Below are 21,242 nucleotides of genomic sequence, written 5' to 3' on the forward strand. Positions count from 1 at the left end.
AAACTAGAAATTTAGGTTAACCGTCAAACAGCTAAACTTTAATCAGATTAAGAGTCAAGTAATTTTATTTAGTCCATTATCACATTTTTTGGTACAAATGAAAAACAAAAAATAGTTTTCCTGCATTTCCCAACTCAACAGCATAAAGTGCTGAAGCTTTCTCCTGCTGAGACTGTATGAGTAACCTAACCTAACAATAATGAAATTATCTGTATTTTGATACTGAATTATTTTAGCAATAAAGTCAATATTTCATTTGTACCACATTTTATATAATGTATAATGAAGGATCTTATTTTTAGATGACAGTGTTCACTTACAAGAACTAAGGAATAAATAAAAATCCACAGGAGTTTTCTGGCTTTTCTTTACCACAAATAAATCTTTATTTACATTTTAGTAGTGTTTAAGTAGTGACATTGATTAAACATAACTAAATTTTTCTAAAAGAAACCTTTTCTCTAAACAATTTATCGTCATGTAGCTTGAAATACAAACAACATGTGTGATAAGGAGACAATATATGTTATACATGTAACTAACCAGAGGACAGCATGTGCACACACAGAATGTTTAACCTTATTCTAAAGTTTTTTTAATGAATGACATTAGATTTATGCAGGTTTATCATTGGACTTCAGACATGAGAGCTGTAAAGAACACATTTGATATTAAATGTCTCACTAATAAAACACAATTTTTATTCATAAAGTGATGTTATTAAAGGAGAGAATTTAAAACACAGCATAGTGCCATTTACATTTAGAAAAGACGCTCTCAATACAAAGAAAGTGAAACATATCAGCCTTGTGTCTTTCCCATTATTTCTTCTTCCAAACAGGTATAGAGGTCTGTCTGGGGGCAGGAGTGCACCTGATCCCCCAACATGTACTTGAGTGCTTAAGACATACAAAACAAAATGTCCCATTACATCGAGGGCAAAAAACTGATGGGCAACCCTTCTTGCTGTGCTGCAACAGCAAACCACAGGTTGGACAGGCACGCACTGAGGGACACACACGGATTCCATACTCATACTCATCTCCATACTCGGACTCATACTCATCGTCATACACATACCGATTTAATGTGATATCTGGGCATTTTTTTAGTGTTTCTAGTGACTCGTTACAGCAGTCATCATTTTCACAGCGGTCTTTCCGAGGCCGTGGACCCTTCCATTCCCTCAAACACTGCCAGCAGAATTCAAAGGGCCATCCTTTTACTGCTGTGCACACTTTACAGAGGACATTCAAATCTGATTCATTTGCTCTCGTCACAGTGGATCTGCAGCCAGGACACTACATGGAGACAGAGGTGGGACAATATTTGATATATAGCAAAATGTCTATCAAGTCTATATTCACAGTATATATAATATATTGATGAAACACTTACCAACTTAGTAGTAAGTGTCTGCCTGGCAATGTTAAATTCCATGTTTTTTCTGAAATACGTCTTTTCTTGAGGGTCCAGAAGAGCCATTTTACAAACCTCTGCAAAAGTCCACTCAGCACTACAACCAGACCCACCACACACAAACCTGGTTTCACCCTTTATTAAATATGGAGAGGTGAGAATTAATAGACTCGCATGTTGGAAACAAAACACTAAACAATTCGATGAGTTTTTTTCAGTAGGTTATTAACCCTTTCATGCATGAATTATGACAACCTGAATCTGGATTTTTTTTCTTAAATATTTTTATTCATCTTCAGGCATGAAAAAAAGATTTTTGACCTTCATTTTTTTCAAACATTTTCTTTTTCGAAAGAGTTTTTTAAACTCAATACACGTATTGACTTATGAATTGAGTATGAAGTGACACATCAGTGTCCAATGTAGTGGTATATGTGCAAGTATACCATCAACACTGACACAAATACAAAAAAACAGCCTTTGAATAACTGGCCACTATGCATGAAAGGGTTAAAACTACAAACACTCAAATATTTCATCATACATCACAACTGTATTGCTATATGTACAAATTATGTACAAATTTGATGAAACACAGAGTTGTGTTGCTATATTTTGTCTGAAAGCTATTTATGTTCTTTACTCTATAGAAACACTGAAATGATCACAGCTATAACAGTACAGGTGTAATTCAAAGCTACACTGAGGCCTCACAGAGGGCAGATCAGTCAGCCAACATGCACAAGTACAAGTTACAATAGAGAAGACAGAAGCTGAACATTTCTGACTGTTTGATTTATTTCCTTGAGAGCACAGCAGGTTTCTGCTAAGAGAAGTTCATGAATTTACAGAGCAGTGTGCTGCTCTGTGTTGATTTAAGTCAGCGTAGCTTCTTTCTCATCTACATGACAGTAAACATTACAATCCAATTCACAACCACAAAAACTAATGACATATTGGGCACTGTTTTCATTTTTCTTTATTTATTCACGTTGACATAACATAAAAATCCTGTTAAAAATCAACACAACCCTGCATGACGCTGTTATTTATTTATATATGTCTGCTTGTTTATTTTAGCAAAGCCAACCTTTAGTGGCCTACCTGGTCCAACAACTTGCGACACCAGTTGGTGAGAGAGGTCGGGGTCACAGCGTGACCACAGGACATCTGAGCTCTGCGAGATTTGAAGTCTTCACACAAGACTGAGAACAATCACACACAAGCAAAAAAATCAGTGTCAAACATAAATGAATGCTAATGCGTTTTGTTTAACTTTAGTGTCAACGCAGGTAAAAATATTTTAATATAATATATATATATATATACATATATATATATATATATATATATATATATATATATATACATATATATATATATATATATATATATATATATATATATATATATATATATATATATATATATATATATATATATATATATATATGTATGTATGTATGTATGTATGTCTGTTCGATGTCACTTTAAAAAGTGCTCAGGTAACAGGCCTACTTACAGTCCAAATCATCTTCTCCATCGACAAACTTAAGTGTCTTGTCGCGAGGGTCGTAACACTTCTCCTGTTTTGTTGGCACGCTTGAGGGCGTGAAAAACAAAACAAAAAACAGATTAAAATGAACACTTTCGGTTTCACTTCAAAGAGACATAATTTCGCTGGAGGCAGATAGTCGCACACAGTTTCTTCTTAACATAAAGTTTGTGATCAGCGCGAAGTTTAAAACAATAGAAAAAGTCAGTGAAATCAGAGCAGCAGATGAAACACACACACACACAACAGTGACTGAACCACAGTGTTACCTGTGTCGCGGAGGCGGGAATGCTGGGGCCATCGTCGCTGTGTCCACGAGAAACTCCGTGTAAGGGTGACAGTCATCTAGCAAGATGGAAGCAAACCTTCGTCTCAGTAAAATATCTGAACGCTCGCATAAGGCCGGGTTGAACATCTGGCTTGGCTTTTACTGTCTCTGTTCACAGAATAATATCCAGCGATGGACTGAGAGTCGCTTTGGTCCGCTGTGAATGTAAGCAACGATACTCCTCCCTCTCTCTCTCTATTCGGGCGTGTGTTTCAGGGTAATGCCTCTGAAGGTGTGAAGAAACTCCAGTTTAGGCTGATTGCCTGAGTTTACAACAACGATATTTGGTTCACACAGGGCTGGACTGGGACAAAAAATAAAAATAAAAATCAGACTTTGGTCCAGAAGACCCATCATGATCGCTCAGCAAAAAATTAAAAAATAAAATTAATTAATTAATTAATTGATGAAGTTTAAAAATTTATTACATTTAAGACAAGGTAAAAAAATCACATTGGTTGTTGTTGAATTAATTCTTAGTTGCACTGCAGTGCCGCATAATGATTAAGTACGTTTCAGCTTTTAGTGAACTTTGAATGTGTCACTTCCTAATCACGTCTCCCCACCCCTATATCGATAGATAGATAGATAGATAGATAGATAGATAGATAGATAGATAGATAGATAGATAGATAGATAGATAGATAGATAGATAGATAGATAGATAGATAGATAGATAATGACGGCAGGAAGGAAGAAAAATCCACAGACTTACATCAAATGTTTTGTTCAAATGCATAGATGAAATTTGGCAATAATATTCTGCAATAATAATCTCTAAGGCAGAGCCCTCACTCTTAAGAAGAAACTCTGCTGCTTGTATCCACAGTCTCATTTCTTCAGTCACTACCCAAAGCTGGTGACCACGGGTGAGTGGAAGAACATAGATCAACCTGTAAATCATCAGCTTCACTTTTACACTCAGCTCTCTTCACCACACCAAACTAATAAAGGACCAAACTGCCTGTCAGTCTCTGGCTCCACTCCCCCATCGCTCATGAACTGGTCCTAGGGATACTGGAAATCTTCCACTTGGGGCAGCAGCTCATCCCTGACCAGTGGTGCTGATGGGCCCTCTTGTTACTCCAAAAGAAGAAGCTGAAGCTTTTGAGAACTCACATTCCCGGAAGTGAACTGAAAATGTGTGGAAAGGTCTTGAAAATTTGGTGACTTCTTTAACTGGTCGGTTCATGAATTACATCACAGTAAAGCCATTCATTATCTGCACAAACATTGAGAAAATAAGTGAATTTAGAAGATCTCCCCCTGGCCAAATTTAAAGGTTCAGTTTTCCCAGAATTATTCACACTCTGTTCATTTGAATCCCACCAGTTATCCTTCTCAGGTTTGAGCAGTAAACACAGAAACTGACATCTGCACACACCAGGTCTCTGAACGTCACCAATATATTTTTGTTTCATTTGTTTTTTGTCACTTTCAGTTTCTCCCCAGCAGCTTTAAGAAGTCATACGACTGCAGATCAGGACTTATATGATTTTACTTTATATAATACATGTATTACTGCTGCTGAGAGTTGAGGTTTATTTATTTAATTGATTATATTTTATAACTATCTTTTATAGGCTTGCACCATATAGTCAAAGTTGATCTGACCAGTCGTGCTGTGTTTCTAGCATTATGACCTGGATTTATTATTTTATTTGGAGAGTTGGGGGGATTGTTGCGTTACTGCAATATTCTGAGTGTGAATCAAACTGATTGTTAAAAGTTTTCATCTGAATGTTTGTAAAATAGGACTGCTGAATCCACTCCTAGCCTTCATTTGGCACAACAACCAGGATGTAAAGAAGCAAAAAACCAAACCAAACATTGTTCTGGTTACAAAACAAACACTGATACAAACAGTTCTCGTTAGTAGGTAGTTTCCAGTGTGCAGCTTAATGACAGTCTTTGAAATCGTGTTGTAAAACCAGATTTACTTCTACACTTAGCTACGAGGCATTATGATGAGCATCGTTTACATGTTTCAGCTGTAGTTGAACTCTATCATTTACAGATCATCTTGGGTTCCATATTTAGATCTTAGTGCGTATTTTCTGTGATACATTTTCTGCTGCTGGTAACCAAAGCAATGCAGGTAATGTTCTTCATAATGTATCACTTAACCAGCATTAAAGGTAAAAGGAGAGCATTCATGCTGGGAATACAAGCACATAAGTTTACAGTATAAGCTTATCATGGAATCATAGGCCTTCATCATGGTCATCTGAGACAAATGGTCTAAGATGGCTTGAGCAACCTGATGATGGGCCTAGAGGCCTGGGGCAAAAAGGAACACCACCTACTTCAGGAAGAGGTCGAAGCAGGTGTGGCCAAACGGAATGAGCAGAGCAGTGGGACTGTGGTGGCAAGGAGAGTAGATGTTTTGGCTAACCTGGTAAACCTTTATCATCTTGAGAAAGAGTGAAACTCCTTTCTGCTCCTTTGCTCTTGGAATATCTACTCAGCAGCTGCCCACTGACTCTGCACGATGGCTGCTATCTGTGGCACCATAATCAGGTGCTGATGGCAGTGATTTAGAGTTTAGCTTCATATCAGAATCTCAGACCTGCTCTTTTGACATGTGTATTATATATCATATATCATAACTTGGATTTTGGGAAACATAAGTTCTTCTATAAAATGTTTACCTCAGTGCAATTCATGCAGTGATCTACATGTGAATACGTTAACAATGATTTTAAATGATTTAAGCAGAGTAAAAACTATAGTCATTCTGGGATCACACTAAGACTAGAAATTCACGTTAACATTTAAACAGCTGAACTTTAATCAGATTAAGAGTTAATGTAGTTAAATGTAGTCTATTATCAAATGAAAAACAAATAATGAAAACTGGTTTTCCTGCATTTCCCAACTCAGCAGCACAAAGTAATGAAGCTTTCTCCTACCGATACTGCAATTTAATAACAATGAAAATATCTGCCTTTTAAATCAGTTACTGTATTTATTTACTGTCACATAAATATTTCATTTATAACATTTTTTATATAATGTTTAATGAAGGATCATATTTTATATGACAGTGTTCACTTACAGGATATAAGAAATAAATAAAAATCCACAATATTTTATTGTACAGGATTTTGCTGGCTTTTCTTCCCCCACAGATACATTTTTATTTACATTTAAACATTGACGTTGATTAAATATAACTACAATTTACTAAAACAAACATTTGCTCTAAACAATTTATTATCATGTAGCTAGGAATACAAACAAAATGTGTGATAAGGAGACAATTTAACCTTATTCTAAATTTTTTAAATGGATGACATTAGATTTATGTAGATTTATCACTGGACTTCAGACATAAGACAGCTGTATAGATCACATCTGTTAGTAAATTTATAATGTGATGTTATTAAAGCAGAGAGTTTAAAACACAGCATGCTGACACTTACTGTACATTTAGAAAAGGCACTCTCAATACAAAGTAGGTGAAACTTAACGGCCTGTTTCTTTCCAATCATTTCTTCTTCCAAACAGGTATAGAGGTCTGTCTGGGGGCAATGCAACTGGTTAACAAACATGTACATGGGCATTCCTAATTGCTGCAAACCACAGGTGGGACAGACACGGACAGAGAGGCACACACACATGGACTCCATACCCATACCATGTGATATCTGCACAAGCATTTTTTTAGTGTTTCTAGTGACGGGTTTGAGCAGTCATCATTTTCACAGCGGTCTTTCCGAGGCCGTGCACCCTTCCACTCCCTCAAACACTGCCAGCAGAATTCAAATGGCTGTCCTTTTACTGCTGTGCACACTTTAAAAAGGACATTCAAATCTGACCCATTCTCTCTCATCACAGTGGATCCACATCCTGGACACTACATGGAGACGTACTATTTGGAGGTGCAATATTTGATATATACATTACAGGTTTATATTGCCGAGGCAATTTAACTTATAAGATTTATGTGCTACAAGTTACAATAGAGAAGACAGAAGCTCGTGAATTTACAGCAGTTACACAGTGATTAGTAATAAACAAGCGCCTTTGTGATTTAGTAGAGCTTGTGAGAGTGAGTGGATTTAAGAACGTGAGTGACTTAGGTGTGTCAGTTGGTTTGTCGTGTGTTATCGAGTCTGGAGGAGAGTTGGAAATCTTTTGTTTTAAATCGAAGTTAGGATGATTCATGATTTAATTTCCAAAATTTGCATATGATCTTCAATTTGTAGCAGGTTCACTGACTATCACATAGCAGCTGGAGCAGTCTCAAATGGAGCTCAGTCCACTACTGCCACCTACAGTGGGGCAAAAAAGTATTTAGTCAGCCACCGATTGTGCAAGTTCCCCCACTTAAAATGATGACAGAGGTCAGTAATTTGCACCAGAGGTACACTTCAACTGTGAGAGACAGAATGTGAAAAAAAAAATCCATGAATCCACATGGTAGGATTTGTAAAGAATTTATTCGTAAATTAGGGTGGAAAATAAGTATTTGGTCACCTCAAACAAGGAAAATCTCTGGCTCTCACAGACCTGTAACGTCTTCTGTAAGAAGCTTTTCTGTCCCCCACTCGTTACCTGTATGAATGGCACCTGTTTGAACTCATCATCTGTATAAAAGACACCTGTCCACAGCCTCAAACAGTCAGACTCCAAACACCGCCATGGCCAAGACCAAAGAGCTTTCGAAGGACACCAGGAAAAGTATTGTAGACCTGCACCAGACTGGGAAGAGTGAATCTACAATAGGCAAGCAGCTTGGTGTGAAAAAATCAACTGTGGGAGCAATCATCAGAAAATGGAAGACATACAAGACCACTGATAATCTCCCTCGATCTGGGGCTCCACGCAAGATCTCATCCCGTGGGGTCAAAATGATCATGAGAACGGTGAGCAAAGATCCCAGAACCACACGGGGGGACCTGGTGAATGACCTGCAGAGAGCTGGGACCAAAGTAACAAAGGTCACCATCAGTAACACACTACAACGGCAGGGAATCAAATCCCGCAGTGCCAGACGTGTTCCGCTGCTGAAGCCAGTGCATGTCCAGGCCCGTCTGAAGTTTGCCAGAGAGCACATGGATGATACAGCAGAGGATTGGGAGAATGTCATGTGGTCAGATGAAACCAAAGTAGAACTTTTTGGTATAAACTCAACTCGTCGTGTTTGGAGGAAGAAGAATACTGAGTTGCATCCCAAGAACACCATACCTACTGTGACGCATGGGGGTGGAAACATCATGCTATGGGGCTGTTTTTCTGCCAAGGGGACAGGACGACTGATCCGTGTTAAGGACAGAATGAATGGGGCCATGTATCGTGAGATTTTGAGCCAAAACCTCCTTCCATCAGTGAGAACTTTGAAGATGAAACGAGGCTGGGTCTTCCAACATGACAATGATCCAAAACACACCGCCCGGGCAACAAAGGAGTGGCTCCGTAAGAAGCATTTGAAAGTCCTGGAGTGGCCTAGCCAGTCTCCAGACCTCAACCCCATAGAAAATCTGTGGCGGGAGTTGAAAGTCCGTGTTGCTCGGCGACAGCCCCAAAACATCACTGCTCTCGAGAAGATCTGCATGGAGGAATGGGCCAAAATACCAGCTACTGTGTGTGCAAACCTGGTAAAGACCTATAGTAAACGTTTGACCTCTGTTATTGCCAACAAAGGTTATGTTACAAAGTATTGAGTTGTATTTATGTTATTGACCAAATACTTATTTTCCACCCTGATTTACGAATAAATTCTTTACAAATCCTAACATGTGGATTCATGGATTTTTTTTTTCACATTCTGTCTCTCACAGTTGAAGTGTACCTCTGGTGCAAATTACTGACCTCTGTCATCATTTTAGGTGGGGGAACTTGCACAATCGGTGGCTGACTAAATACTTTTTTTGCCCCACTGTATGCCATAGCGTACTACTAGATTAACTTGTGACACATTTGCACCTGCTTCTATGACCACATTGAGTAGAGGCTGAGTGGCTGCACTTACATCTGGTGCATTCAAATCTACCCACAAACATGTTAAAAGATGAAATGCCAGCAATGTGGATTGTCAAGACTAAAACCAGTCATTAAGCAAAGACAACACTGATCATCTTATCTGTTTATTACACAGCCAGATTAACTTGTGACACCTGTCCTCACTGTTGGTAACACTAAAAGCTGTAAGATTCATTTAAAATCCTCTGAATGAGGGAATTCTGTTATTACTCTTCTCAGTTTCCTTTGATTATGATTCAAACAGTTGAATTCTGATGCCACTTTTTGCAGTGAACTTTCATTTTTATCTTATTGACTTATTCAGCCTTCAGTCTTTAGACTGGATAAATCACTTGGATGAATGATAAAACATTTCTCCCACTAAAAACATTACATACACATGAAGAGAATCAACCTTTTGTTTAGTTAACGGAGTACCAAAAAAAAAGTTATTTTCCTACTTCCACAAGGTGGGGCTTGTACACCAATGTGTGAGCTGAGCTCTTAAGAAAGACACATTCACTCACCAGACATTTCATTAGGTACATCTTGCTAGTACAAAATTAAACCCCCTTTTACCCCCAGAACTTCAGAAAGGGGTGATTTGAATGCAGTGAACTCATCGTTCAGCTTTTGATGAAAGAACACTTTTTACTCTTTGTTCTTCAGGGTGAAAATACTGAGGTTCTTTTACGGCCTGTAAATTTGAAAACTGAGAATGTGATGACTCCTAGAACCAAATAATGAACCAAGGCAGACATTAGACTTCAATAAAAACTACACAAAAAATAATGAATAATGAAGGTACAGCCTCCCGTGACATGGGCCAACATGTAACGTATTTGTCTGTGTGTGTACAAAAGAGTTCAGGGTGGCAGCCATGGGCAGAGATGATCCTAGTGTTTTGGCTGGGATGTTTCTCTCCACATTGCAGTGTGTTTATTAAATCCACTTTGAATCACGCTCACTGGGTGTGTTGCAGGTTACTATTAAAACATTAGCAAAACCACATAATCTTCAGACAAATTTGAAGGCTTATCTCTCTGTTGAATCTTCTCATCTTGCCATTGTGCTGTGATCTTTATTGGGTTTTCCATTGACAGTTTTCTGTGTGCTGGCATTGGTGTTATGGTGCTAATGCTTCACCAGGCTGCGTCAACCTGCCAAATTCTTTCCTCACTGCACACCCCCATCTGCCTCACCTCACTTCTCTTTCTGTCAGCAGATTCCCAGTCCCTCTTTTTTCCCTCTCCTTCCCCTGTCCTTTCAGTTTTCCTGGGATTGTTGACAATCAGTTCATTTGGATTTCATCAGTTAATCTTTCACCTGTTTGAACAGTAAACACCCTCTGCACACACCTGGGAATGCCCCTAAGATTTTTTCTATTTATTCTTTGTTACTTTTGATTCCAACCCAGCAGTTATGCGAAGTCATGTGACTACAGATTAGAAGTCGTCATTATTTTATACACTTTTATTTTAGTTAATCCCTCTTAGTGCTGCAGAGAGTCAAGGTTTATTTATTTATTTTATGACTTTATTGGTTTTATCACACTACTTTTGGAACCTTGCACCACATAGTCAAGTTGAGGAAAGTACCTGATCTACAGATCAGAGACTGGGTGATTTACTTGGAGATTTTGTGGGCTTGTTGTGTTGCTTTCACCATTGTGGTTTTCTGAATGTGAATCAAACTGGATGTTAAAATGTCTTATTTTTTTATATGGTTATACAACAGCACTGATGAATTCACGCATAGCCATCATTTGGCACAAGCCGGATGTGAAGCAGCAAAAAAAATAAACTAAACAAACATTGTTCTGGTTACATATCAAACTGATGAGGGTGTCTTAGGCAGTTTCCAGTATTCATCTGAACAACATTTGAAATCATGCTTTTAATAAGGAGATTCATTTCTACACTGAATAATGGGCATTGTGGTGAACTTCATTTACATGCTTAGCCTTTATTTGAACTTTTAGGTTTACAGATTAAATCCGACTCAATTTAGCATGATAGTTCCCCATCTTAAATGTCCTATTTTTGCACCCATGCCGACCTGTCTGTGATTCAGGCTCCTTTAGACAAGAATGCTTAGTGACAAGAGCTTCAGCTACCACCGATCACTGGGGTATGCATTGAAACTATGCATTTTAGCTGCAAGAATTTCAGGAATGTCATGCTTTTGTTCCCTAAACAACTTGAGAGCCTTTCCTTTTCTCTCATAAGCAACATCACCCTCACCAAGTACGAGTTCTATCTCATAGGAAAATGTAGGAACTGGGAAATCCTGAGGCCATCTTTCAACCCTGTCTGGAGTCATGGTATGGGGTAGACCAGATAGTGGTGATAGTTCCACTATCTGGTCTACCAACTTTTACAACAGCTTTCTGAAGAAGCTCCTCAATATCTAGAAGTGAACAAAGCTGCCTGTCAAAGTCTGGGTCTTCGTATGATAAGCTAAAGTCATAGTCAAGTTTTAACTTTTCTTTTATAATGTCTTTTAGCTCATCCACAGATTCTGGGTGTGAGAATAAAGTCAGTTTTCTCACAATTTCTTTGGGGACATGAACATGAAGTAATAGGAATTCAGAGAACATTCCCTATAGTTAGAAAAGAAAAGAGAAAAGTTGTTACTTTTTGGGGGCTTTTCACCCTGATCTATTTGGTTGCATGTGGCTTATTCCAAAAGAAATATTAATCTTGCCAGTGTCTGATCAAAACAAATCTTTTTTTGTGTCAACAACAGATGTCCATCAACAGTATAGTATATAACAGGAACATGCAAACATAAACGTTGAAAAAAGTCTAAACATGAGCATGAACATGAATCTTAGCAATAGCAGACATTCTGTGACCTAACGTGACTTTGACATTAAGATCTGTTATCTGTTTGATAACTATTCTTTCAAGAATTTTTAATATGAAAGGAAGGAAGGCCTATAATTAGCTAAGACCACTGGGTCAAGAAATGGCTTTTGAAGTAACGGGTTAACTGCTGCCAGCTTGAAGGCCTGTGGTGCTGATAGTTAGTTTATAGGTAATTGGAAAACCTTCTGGAGGAAACCTGGTCTTGTTAGGACAGACAGCATCCATCCCACTTTGGATGGAGCAGCTCTCATTTCTAGAAATCTGGCCTAATCTATTAAATCTCCCCAAAATATCACTATCCAGAGTTGGGACCAGGAAGCAGAGTTGAAGTCTTACACGCCTCTCTGCAGCTTCTGTCCTCCTGTTATCCCCCCCCCCATTCCCCCAAAACCCTATCCCTTTAGAGACTGTGTCAGCTCCCAAACAGACAAAAACATACTATAAACCAGCCAAAAACAGACTTAAACATGACAAATCACAAATAAAGAACAATACAGTACCCACATCTACACCAAATAGTAAAACAGTAAAATGTGGATTAATAAACCATAGTATCTGTCTTCCAGATAATTGATCAACAAATTGATTTACTCAGCCTTACAGAAACTTTATTACTGCAGGATAATTATGATTGTTTAAATGAATCAACACCGAGTAATACCTGTACATAATTTTTTGGACACCACTCAGACAGCCAGCAATTTAAGGAGAACATGCGGCTAAACATATCGCTCTCGGCTGATCACTGTTAGTATGTGTCAGGTTTCTCAATAGGCACGGCAGAGCAAAATGAAGAAATTGCTACGCCAAAGCAACCCCACTTAGCTACCCAGAAATGGCAATACACCATCCCAGCGAATACTGGATAATTACCCCAAATGTGTATTTGGTGGTACAACATTAAGATCATTTATCATGGTACTGCAATTCTGGTTCTGCACTTTTTCAATTTCAGTTTCTCTCCAGCAGTTACAAGAAGTCATATGACTGCAGATCAGTCCATATGATATTACATGATACAATCAGAGTGTTATTGCTGCTAAGGCTCCAGGTTTATTTATTCATGTGATGATTTATGGGTTTTATCACTTTTTCTTTGGTAAACAGTCAAAGTTGATCTGATCAGTGGCACTGTGTTTCCACCATTATGACCTGGAGTTATTACTGTGGGAGGATTATTGTGTTAATTTTGCCACTGCAGTGTTCTAAATGTGCGTCAAACTGGGTGTTGAAAATATTTAATATGAATGTTTGTACAACAGGACTTATGAATCCACTCCTAGCCTTCATTTGGCACAAAAACCAGAATGTAAAGAAGCAAAAGACCAAACCAAACATTGTTCTGGTTACATAACAAACACTGATACAAACAGTTCTAGTTAATAGGTAGTTTCCAGTGGACATCTGAGACTAAAGGCCCAGGTGAGCAACCTGGTGATGGGGCAAAGAGGTAGACTTGTATTCAAGACCGCCTAAACCAAGACAAAGACAATACCAAGACCAGAGGGTATCGAGACCAAGACAAGACCAAGACCAAGACAGACCGAGTCAAGACCAAGACAAAGTTGAGATGAGACCAAGACCGAGACAAAAAAGTCTTTAAACTGCAGCCAGATGCTGCTTCGTTTACAGGTGTCAGGCATATTTATGTGTTTTTGCGATGCACTCCTCTTCACCGCTGTCTACTGTCTCACTCACTTACTGAGAGGACAGACGCATGCTCCACTTGACTGTCGTGTCTCTCACCCTCTCTGTTTTTCACATAATGATATTATCCCATATCCTCGCATGTGGTTGGCCACAATATGGAGGGATTGGAGCATAGTTGAGCCACTGTGTGAGAGCTGATCAGCGAAAGGAAATTAAGTGAGGAGCCGGCTCTCGCTCAATGGGAGTCAGTTCTTCTGATTCACTACAAAGCACTCTCTAAGCACGGCTCTTAGAGCTGATGTTTTTGCGCATGACACATTATCGAACATTATGTTGTGTGTCGTGGATACTGTTGACTCTAAATCTCCCGACCACTAAGACCGAGACAGCGAGACCAAGACCATGTAAAAGTGGTCTCAAGACCAGTCTTGGTCTTGAGACATCCAACTCTACAAAGAAAAACACCACCTACGTCAGGAAGAGATCAAAGCAGGTGTGGCCAAGCAGGAAATGAGCAGAGCAGTGGGACTTTGGGACCAAGGAGAACAGATGTTTTGGCTAACCTGGTAAACTTCAATCGTCTTGAGAAAGAGACACCTTTCTGCCCCTTTGCTCTGGAAGCTGCTCCTTTGAATATCACATATCATAACTTGGACTGGGGGAAATAGAAGTTCTTCTACAAAATGTTTACCTCAGCGCAATCCATGTGAATAAGTTAACAATGCTTTTAAATAACTTAAACCGAGTAAAATACTGATCCTCTGGAATCACACTGAACCTAAAAAAAAAATTAACTTTCAAACTGCTAAACTTTAATCAGATTAAGAGTTAAATATATTTATATTGTCTTTATCATTTTTTTTGTACAAATGAAGAATAAAGAAAACTGATTTTCCTGCATTTCCCAACTCAGCAGAACAAAGTGATGAAGCGTTCTCCTGCTGATACTGTATAAGCAACCTAACAATAATGACAATATCTGCATTTTAACTCAGTTACTGTATTAATTTAACTGTTAAGTCAATATTTCATTTGGACCATTTGTATATAATCTATAATAAAGGATCACATTTTACATGACAGTGTTCACTTGCAGGACCTAAGGAATAAATAAAAATCTACAGGATTTTATTGAAGTTGGTTTTGCTGGCTTTTCTTTCCAAGAAATACGTTTTTATTTACATTGATACTGATTAAACATAACTAAATTTTACTAAAAGAAACATTTTCAGATAGAGGGGGAGGAGGTGGAGGTGGTCAACAAGTACAAGTACCTCGGGCTGTGGGTGGACAATAAACTGGACTGGTCATGCAACACAGAGTACCTGTATAAAAAAGCCCAAAGCCGACTGTACTTCCTCAGGAGGCTGAGGTCTTTTAACATCTGCAGGAAGCTCCTGAGGATGTTTTACCAGTCGGTGGTTGCTGGAGTACTTTTCTATGCTGTGGTGTGCTGGGGGAGCAGCACAGCAAAGAAGGACTCATCCAGGCTGGAGAAACTGATCAGGAGGGCTAGCTCTGTGGTCGGCATGAAGCTGGACACTCTGGTGACAGTGGCAGAGAAAAGGACATTAAAGAAACTGATGGACATTATGGACAATGCCAGGCATCCTCTGCACACGGCCATTAACAACCAGAAGAGTCTGTTCAGTGACAGGTTGCTTCTCCCAAAGACAAGAACTAACAGACTTAAAAACTCCTTTGTCCCACACGCCATCAAACTGTTTAACTCCTCTCTGGAGGGGAGAGGGAGGGGAAACAGGAGGACAAAGGAGGGAACAACTAAGCTGTAGTGCCTCTTCACCTCACTGTGCAATACCTTTTGTGCAATACTTTTGTAAATAGTCAACGGTGCAATAGACTCAATACTTGAAATGTGCAATTCACTTGTATTTTTATTTTTATTCCTATTTATTCTATTTATCCCCTTCGTATATTTTATTTATATTGTCTCTGTATTTATATATATATGTGTGTGTGTATAACTCTGTAACTTCTGTCGGTGCTGTGCTTTTTTGGAAATCGAATTTCTCAGAGGAACCCACCCGAGGGATTAATAAAGTTCTATCTTATCTTATCTTATCTTATCTTATTTTCTCTAAACAATTTATCAATGTGTAGCTAGGAATACAATCAAAATGTGTGATTAGGAGACAACAACCTGTGTTACATATGTAACTAACCAGAGGACAAAATGTGCACACAGAATGTTTAATCTTATTCTAAGTTTATAAATGAACAACATTTTTCAGATTTATCATTAGACTTCAGACATGACACAACTGTAAAGATCACATCTGGTAGTAAATTTCTCAGTAATAAAACACAACAATTTTTATTTATTATGTGATGTTATTCAAAGCAGAGAATTTAAAACATGGCATAGTGAATTCATTTAGAAAAGGCACTCTCAATAAATGAAAGTAAAACTCATCAGTGCACTAATTGGCAGCAGCCGGCCCCCCTCCCCTTTCGATGGGTTATGTGTGTGAGACTTTAAATCATCAAACTGTAAATTTTAAATTGTTATTGATCCCTTTACCCCAAATCCCAAAGTGTATATTTATTTTCTTACTCTTGTTATATATGTTGTTTATTTACTTGCACTGCTGTAACTGGAGCCTCGTCGTCTCGTCTCTCTATATACTGGACTGTATATAGCGGAGATGACAATAAAGTTTACTTTGACTTTAAGTTGACTTTGACAGCAGCAAGCAGGTGCACCGAGGGCTCTCGCGCTCACTTTTCGCATATAGAATTATGATAAAACATCTCTGCAGATTATACGTCTGTATCATAATGTCTAGAGTTTTCGTGTTTGTTATTATTTTGTTTTATTTTGCGAGTTGGTTATTAGATGCTGCTCCAGCCCGCCAGAGAATCCCCCGCAGCCCCGCCCTCTCCTCCCTGTGCCGCAAGCAGCAGGCGCACCTCGCGCAAACGGAGGGTGCCCTTACTCCCAGCAAATGGGCGATAGAAAACCGATCAGTGCCTACGCCATTCCTAATATGCGCTGGCATGATGTCGGTTGGAGAAGAGCTGAGGAGAGTCCCAGATGAGGGGTCACTCAGCAGCCGCGGAGCAGAAGCCAGGGGGGGTTGCAGTGACGCGCCCGTGAGCTCCGCCGGTGTTCCAGATCTACTGGCGTTTAGATCAACTGGCGTTGGTCGAACAGATGTGTGGCAGTCTTGCGTTTCAGGAGCTGCTACCGACAAACCAGCAAAAAAACGCCAAATGTGTCACCTGTGACACTTGTGAGGTTGTCTCAAACACACTCCGTCAGTCTTGATGCTGTTGAACAACAAAATGTTTAAAAATGTGGCGAGTTTACCTGGTGATATCCTCATGCGTGACGCGATCGCGAAAACAGCAAACAAGTAACACCACGCCGTTGTTGTTCACAGGACAGCAAGAGTAAACGATCGGGAGACTCTTGTCGTCGTTATCGTTCCCCTCGCACGGTTTATTTCTCCGAATTCAGCGTTTTTGCTTCACAACTACAGCGAGCAGTTTACTTTGTGCACTAACATGGAGTCGAGTCAACCAGCGCCACCTCTGGCCAAGTGCCACAGCCTACAGCCAGATCAACCTGTGACACACATCTGCACCACGTTTGAATTCGTGTCATGCACATTTGTACCTTTCAATTGTGTCTGTTTGTGCGTCATGCAAATAAACCTTTGAAATGAATGAAATGATATCATGTATTTATTATCAGCCTACATTTGTACAAAATGCCAAATGACATACACATAAGAATCACCATCCTGATATCAATACTTTTGCCCATACGAAAAATGTCGTGAACACACTAATATTTCACCAGTGTTGTAACATCACATGTCGTTAGCGTAGTCTGTCTGTGTCTTCCCTCTGCAAACAAACATGTTAGAGTTGGTTGTTATATACAGTCTGCATAAGTGTGGTCAATCTAATAAACATTTATAAGGAGATGGCAGTTACTGTGAATTCACAGCAGTTACACAGTGATTAGTAATAAACAGCCAGTGAGAGTGAGTGGATATGACTGTTCCCACCACTAACACATGACCATAGGCCACTACTAGATTAACTTGTGACACACATCTGCACCTGCTGCTATGATCACATTGAGTAGAGGCTGAGTGGCTGCACTTACCCCTGGTACATCCAAATCTACCCACAAACATGTTGAAAGATGCAATGCCAGCAATGTGGATTGTCAACACTAAAAACAATCGGTAAGCAAAGACAACAGGGATCAATTTTTTCTGTTTATTTAGCACCCACAACATTTGTAGTCGCCTTCTGCACAGGGGAAGTCCACACACACCGTGTGGTATCACTTTCCACAGAAGGTGCAATCTGCAAGATTGAATGAGATTGTCAGAGTCATTGTCTGACTGTTTATTACTAATCACTGTGTAACTGCTGTACATTCACAGTAACTGCCATCTCCTTATAAATGTTTATTAGATTGACCACACTTATGCAGACTGTATATAACAACCAACTCTAACATGTTTGTTTGCAGAGGGAAGACACAGACAGACTACGCTAACGACATGTGATGTTACAACACTGGTGAAATATTAGTGTGTTCACGACATTTTTCGTATGGGCAAAAGTATTGATATCAGGATGGTGATTCTTATGTGTATGTCATTTGGCATTTTGTACAAATGTAGGCTGATAATAAATACATGATATCATTTCATTCATTTCAAAGGTTTATTTGCATGACGCACAAACAGACACAATTGAAAGGTACAAATGTGCATGACACGAATTCAAACGTGGTGCAGATGTGTCACAGGTTGATCTGGCTGTAGGCTGTGGCACTTGGCCAGAGGTGGCGCTGGTTGACTCGACTCCATGTTAGTGCACAAAGTAAACAGCACGCTGTAGTTGTGAAGCAAAAACGCTGAATTCGGAGAAATAAACCGTGCGAGGTTTATTAACGACGACAAGAGTCTCCCGATCGTTTACTCTTGCTGTCCTGTGAACAACATCGGCGTGGTGTTACTTGTTTGCTGTTTTCGCGATCGCGTCGCGCATGAGGATATCACCAGGTAAACTCGCCACATTTTTAAACATTTTGTTGTTCAACAGCATCAAGACTGACGGAGTGTGTTTGAGACAACCTCACAAGTGTCACAGATGACACATTTGGCGTTTTTTTGCTGGTTTGTCGGTAGGAGCTACTGAAACGCAAGACTGCCACACATCTGTTCGACCAACGCCAGTTGATCTAAACGCCAGTAGATCTGGAACACCGGCAGCCAGCTGTGCCTGAGTGACCGAGCCCCAGTTAGACAGTTTTTCTGAATAAACTTTCCTGTTGTGAAACTGACATCAGCTCAACATGTGTCCCTTTTCTATTCTTTATCACAGGTTAGTAAATACATTTAAATGAATGTATACTGCAGACCTTACAAACAGAGGATGTTGTTTATGTGGGTAATGAGCGCAACTCGCTAAAGAAATGGATTCGTTCTGAGTTGTGTCGGCCACCGTCAGAACAACAACCGGGGCTGTGTCGGTGGCTGTGTATGAACGCCACCCATTTTTCTGAGTGAAATATCCGCATAAACATTCATTACAGTTTCTCCCCTCCGCTGTACTAAGTGTAACTTACTTGTACACATCAAATATATCAGTGATATTGGCAGGCGGCTAGCATCTGTAACACAGCTCCGCTTAACTGCCTTGAAAAACTCTGAAATAGTAGAACAATAAAATAAAATGCAATGAACCCATCTGGGATGATCCTGCGATCAACAACAGTTAAAACGTCAATTCACCTAGTATACTGTAACATCGTGAAATACGTTCATTCCTATATAACATTATAAGCTAACAAGCATGCTAACCGTAACTGTACCGTAACTGTTTTCCTGTAGAAATAGGAGACACCAAACTATTTCGCTTTTTGTTACTCACCTTCTGGTCTTCCATTAATAAAATAACATCTTCGGGGACCCCTCGGCAACGCAAAAAATCACTTATATCCACCATATTTAGTGAATTAGTTCTCCACCTGCCAAACTGGACACATCACTGTCACTGAAGCTGGAAGCCTGCAGGTAGTGATGGCCCGCTTGAAGCTGACGCTCCGGAGCGTGTGTCGAAAAAAACAACACACTGGTTCAGAAGCACTGTGTCGAGGCTTGCTTCGTTTGGCAAAAGTCACGTGACCAGTGACGTCCGAAGCTTCATTACGCACGTAACTGCTTCGGTACCTGATTCAAACAGATATAAGGAAGTGAATCATCCACGGGATTCGTGGAGTGTGTTGATGGTGACAGATAGCGACGAGGTGATCATTCCACTGACAGATATGGAGCCAGCGAGGAAGAGAGGACATTCTGGCGTGTGGGAATATTTTGAGTTGATTTTGCTCAATTCATTTTATCTGCCGAAGTGAAAAACTTGAAATGTCCAAAATCATGTTTTCATAATGTAAATATCATTACAGCATATGACTTTAGGAACACTTCCATGTGAATTAAAGCTGATGAAGACTACAAAAATGTATTTGACACTATACGTACATGACATTGCTACACAGTTTAGAAAATCATTTTGTTTATTGTTTTTAGGTGATAGTCTGCAGGACCCAGGGATACCTGCATATCTACCAACTTGCAGTGTAGTTCCTGCACTCCACAGCCTCTTCTGTTCCATGCAAGTGGATTTTCTCCAGGGCAGGAGAAACTATTTCTAAGAAAAGAAACAGACTCAGCCAGCGCACAGTAACACTAATCCTCTTGTTAACTGTAAATAACAAAAGGGCTACCTTACATTGATCATGTTTTTACTTTGCAAGTTCTTGATTAGGGGTGGGTTTTGATTATCGCTTTTCTGATTACAATCCATGCTAAATTGAATAAAGTGATATTGATTCATTAAAATCCCGTGTCGATTTGTAAATTAACGTTATTATGCCTGAAACGCCAGCATCTCAGGTTAAACCTCACAACATGTCGTCAAACACCATGCAGCTAAAACAGTAACTGGGAGCAGGTTTACGGATTCTGCATACAAACGTAAACACAGAGCGCGGACCCGACGCGTCAGAATCAGATTTTGATGTGTCGTCAGGTCCGCGCTGTGTTTGCCTCTTTTTTTTTCGCTGGCTTCTGCAGCTGCAGGTTTCATAACTCTCTGTTTACATCTCTAATTAAGTCTCACATGTGTCAGCTTTCTTTTAATAGATACGAAATTATGGATATATACTGTTAAATGATCAGACTTGTAATATTTCTGACTGAGGCAAAACTTTCCAGATTCCAATCAAATTGAATCGGATCCTGTATCGAATCAAAATGATTCTACAAATCAGTGACGATGCAGCCGTACTCAGCTTCCTAAGCATTTTCCCTTTCCAGTTCACAATCAATCCCACCCCTATAGGTCAAAAATATGTATAGGACAATTGGCCTAATCTAATATTTTGTATGAACCTGTCCAG

The 21,242-nt window shown here is 39.4% G+C and overlaps 1 protein-coding gene across 4 annotated transcripts; it reads right to left on the bottom strand.

Annotated features, from left to right (window-relative positions):
* Positions 1–279: 279 nt before the first annotated feature.
* LOC146580154 (uncharacterized) lies at positions 280–20,087 on the bottom strand. Of its 4 annotated transcripts, XM_085266754.1 has the most exons (8): positions 19,712–20,087; positions 19,407–19,487; positions 15,115–15,333; positions 3,244–3,319; positions 2,942–3,021; positions 2,524–2,624; positions 1,399–1,554; positions 280–1,301 (listed from the first exon to the last, which is right to left on the bottom strand). In XM_085266754.1, exons 4-8 carry the CDS (start codon positions 3,273–3,275, stop codon positions 822–824), a joined length of 849 nt encoding a protein of 282 aa, XP_085122880.1. In that variant the 5' UTR covers positions 3,276–3,319; positions 15,115–15,333; positions 19,407–19,487; positions 19,712–20,087; the 3' UTR covers positions 280–821. The 4 variants fall into 4 exon arrangements, with proteins under 4 accessions (XP_085122880.1, XP_085122879.1, XP_085122878.1 ...); XM_085266753.1 differs by lacking the exons at positions 15,115–15,333; positions 19,407–19,487 and having other exon boundaries at positions 281–1,301; XM_085266752.1 differs by lacking the exons at positions 15,115–15,333; positions 19,407–19,487 and having other exon boundaries at positions 285–1,301; positions 3,244–3,606.
* Positions 20,088–21,242: the final 1,155 nt, after the last annotated feature.

The sequence above is a fragment of the Mchenga conophoros genome, linkage group LG3, assembly GCF_057382185.1.
Source record: "Mchenga conophoros isolate Kocher_MC1m ecotype Shallow Benthic linkage group LG3, M_conophoros_male_GT1.1, whole genome shotgun sequence".
Taxonomy (NCBI): Eukaryota; Metazoa; Chordata; class Actinopteri; order Cichliformes; family Cichlidae; genus Mchenga; species Mchenga conophoros.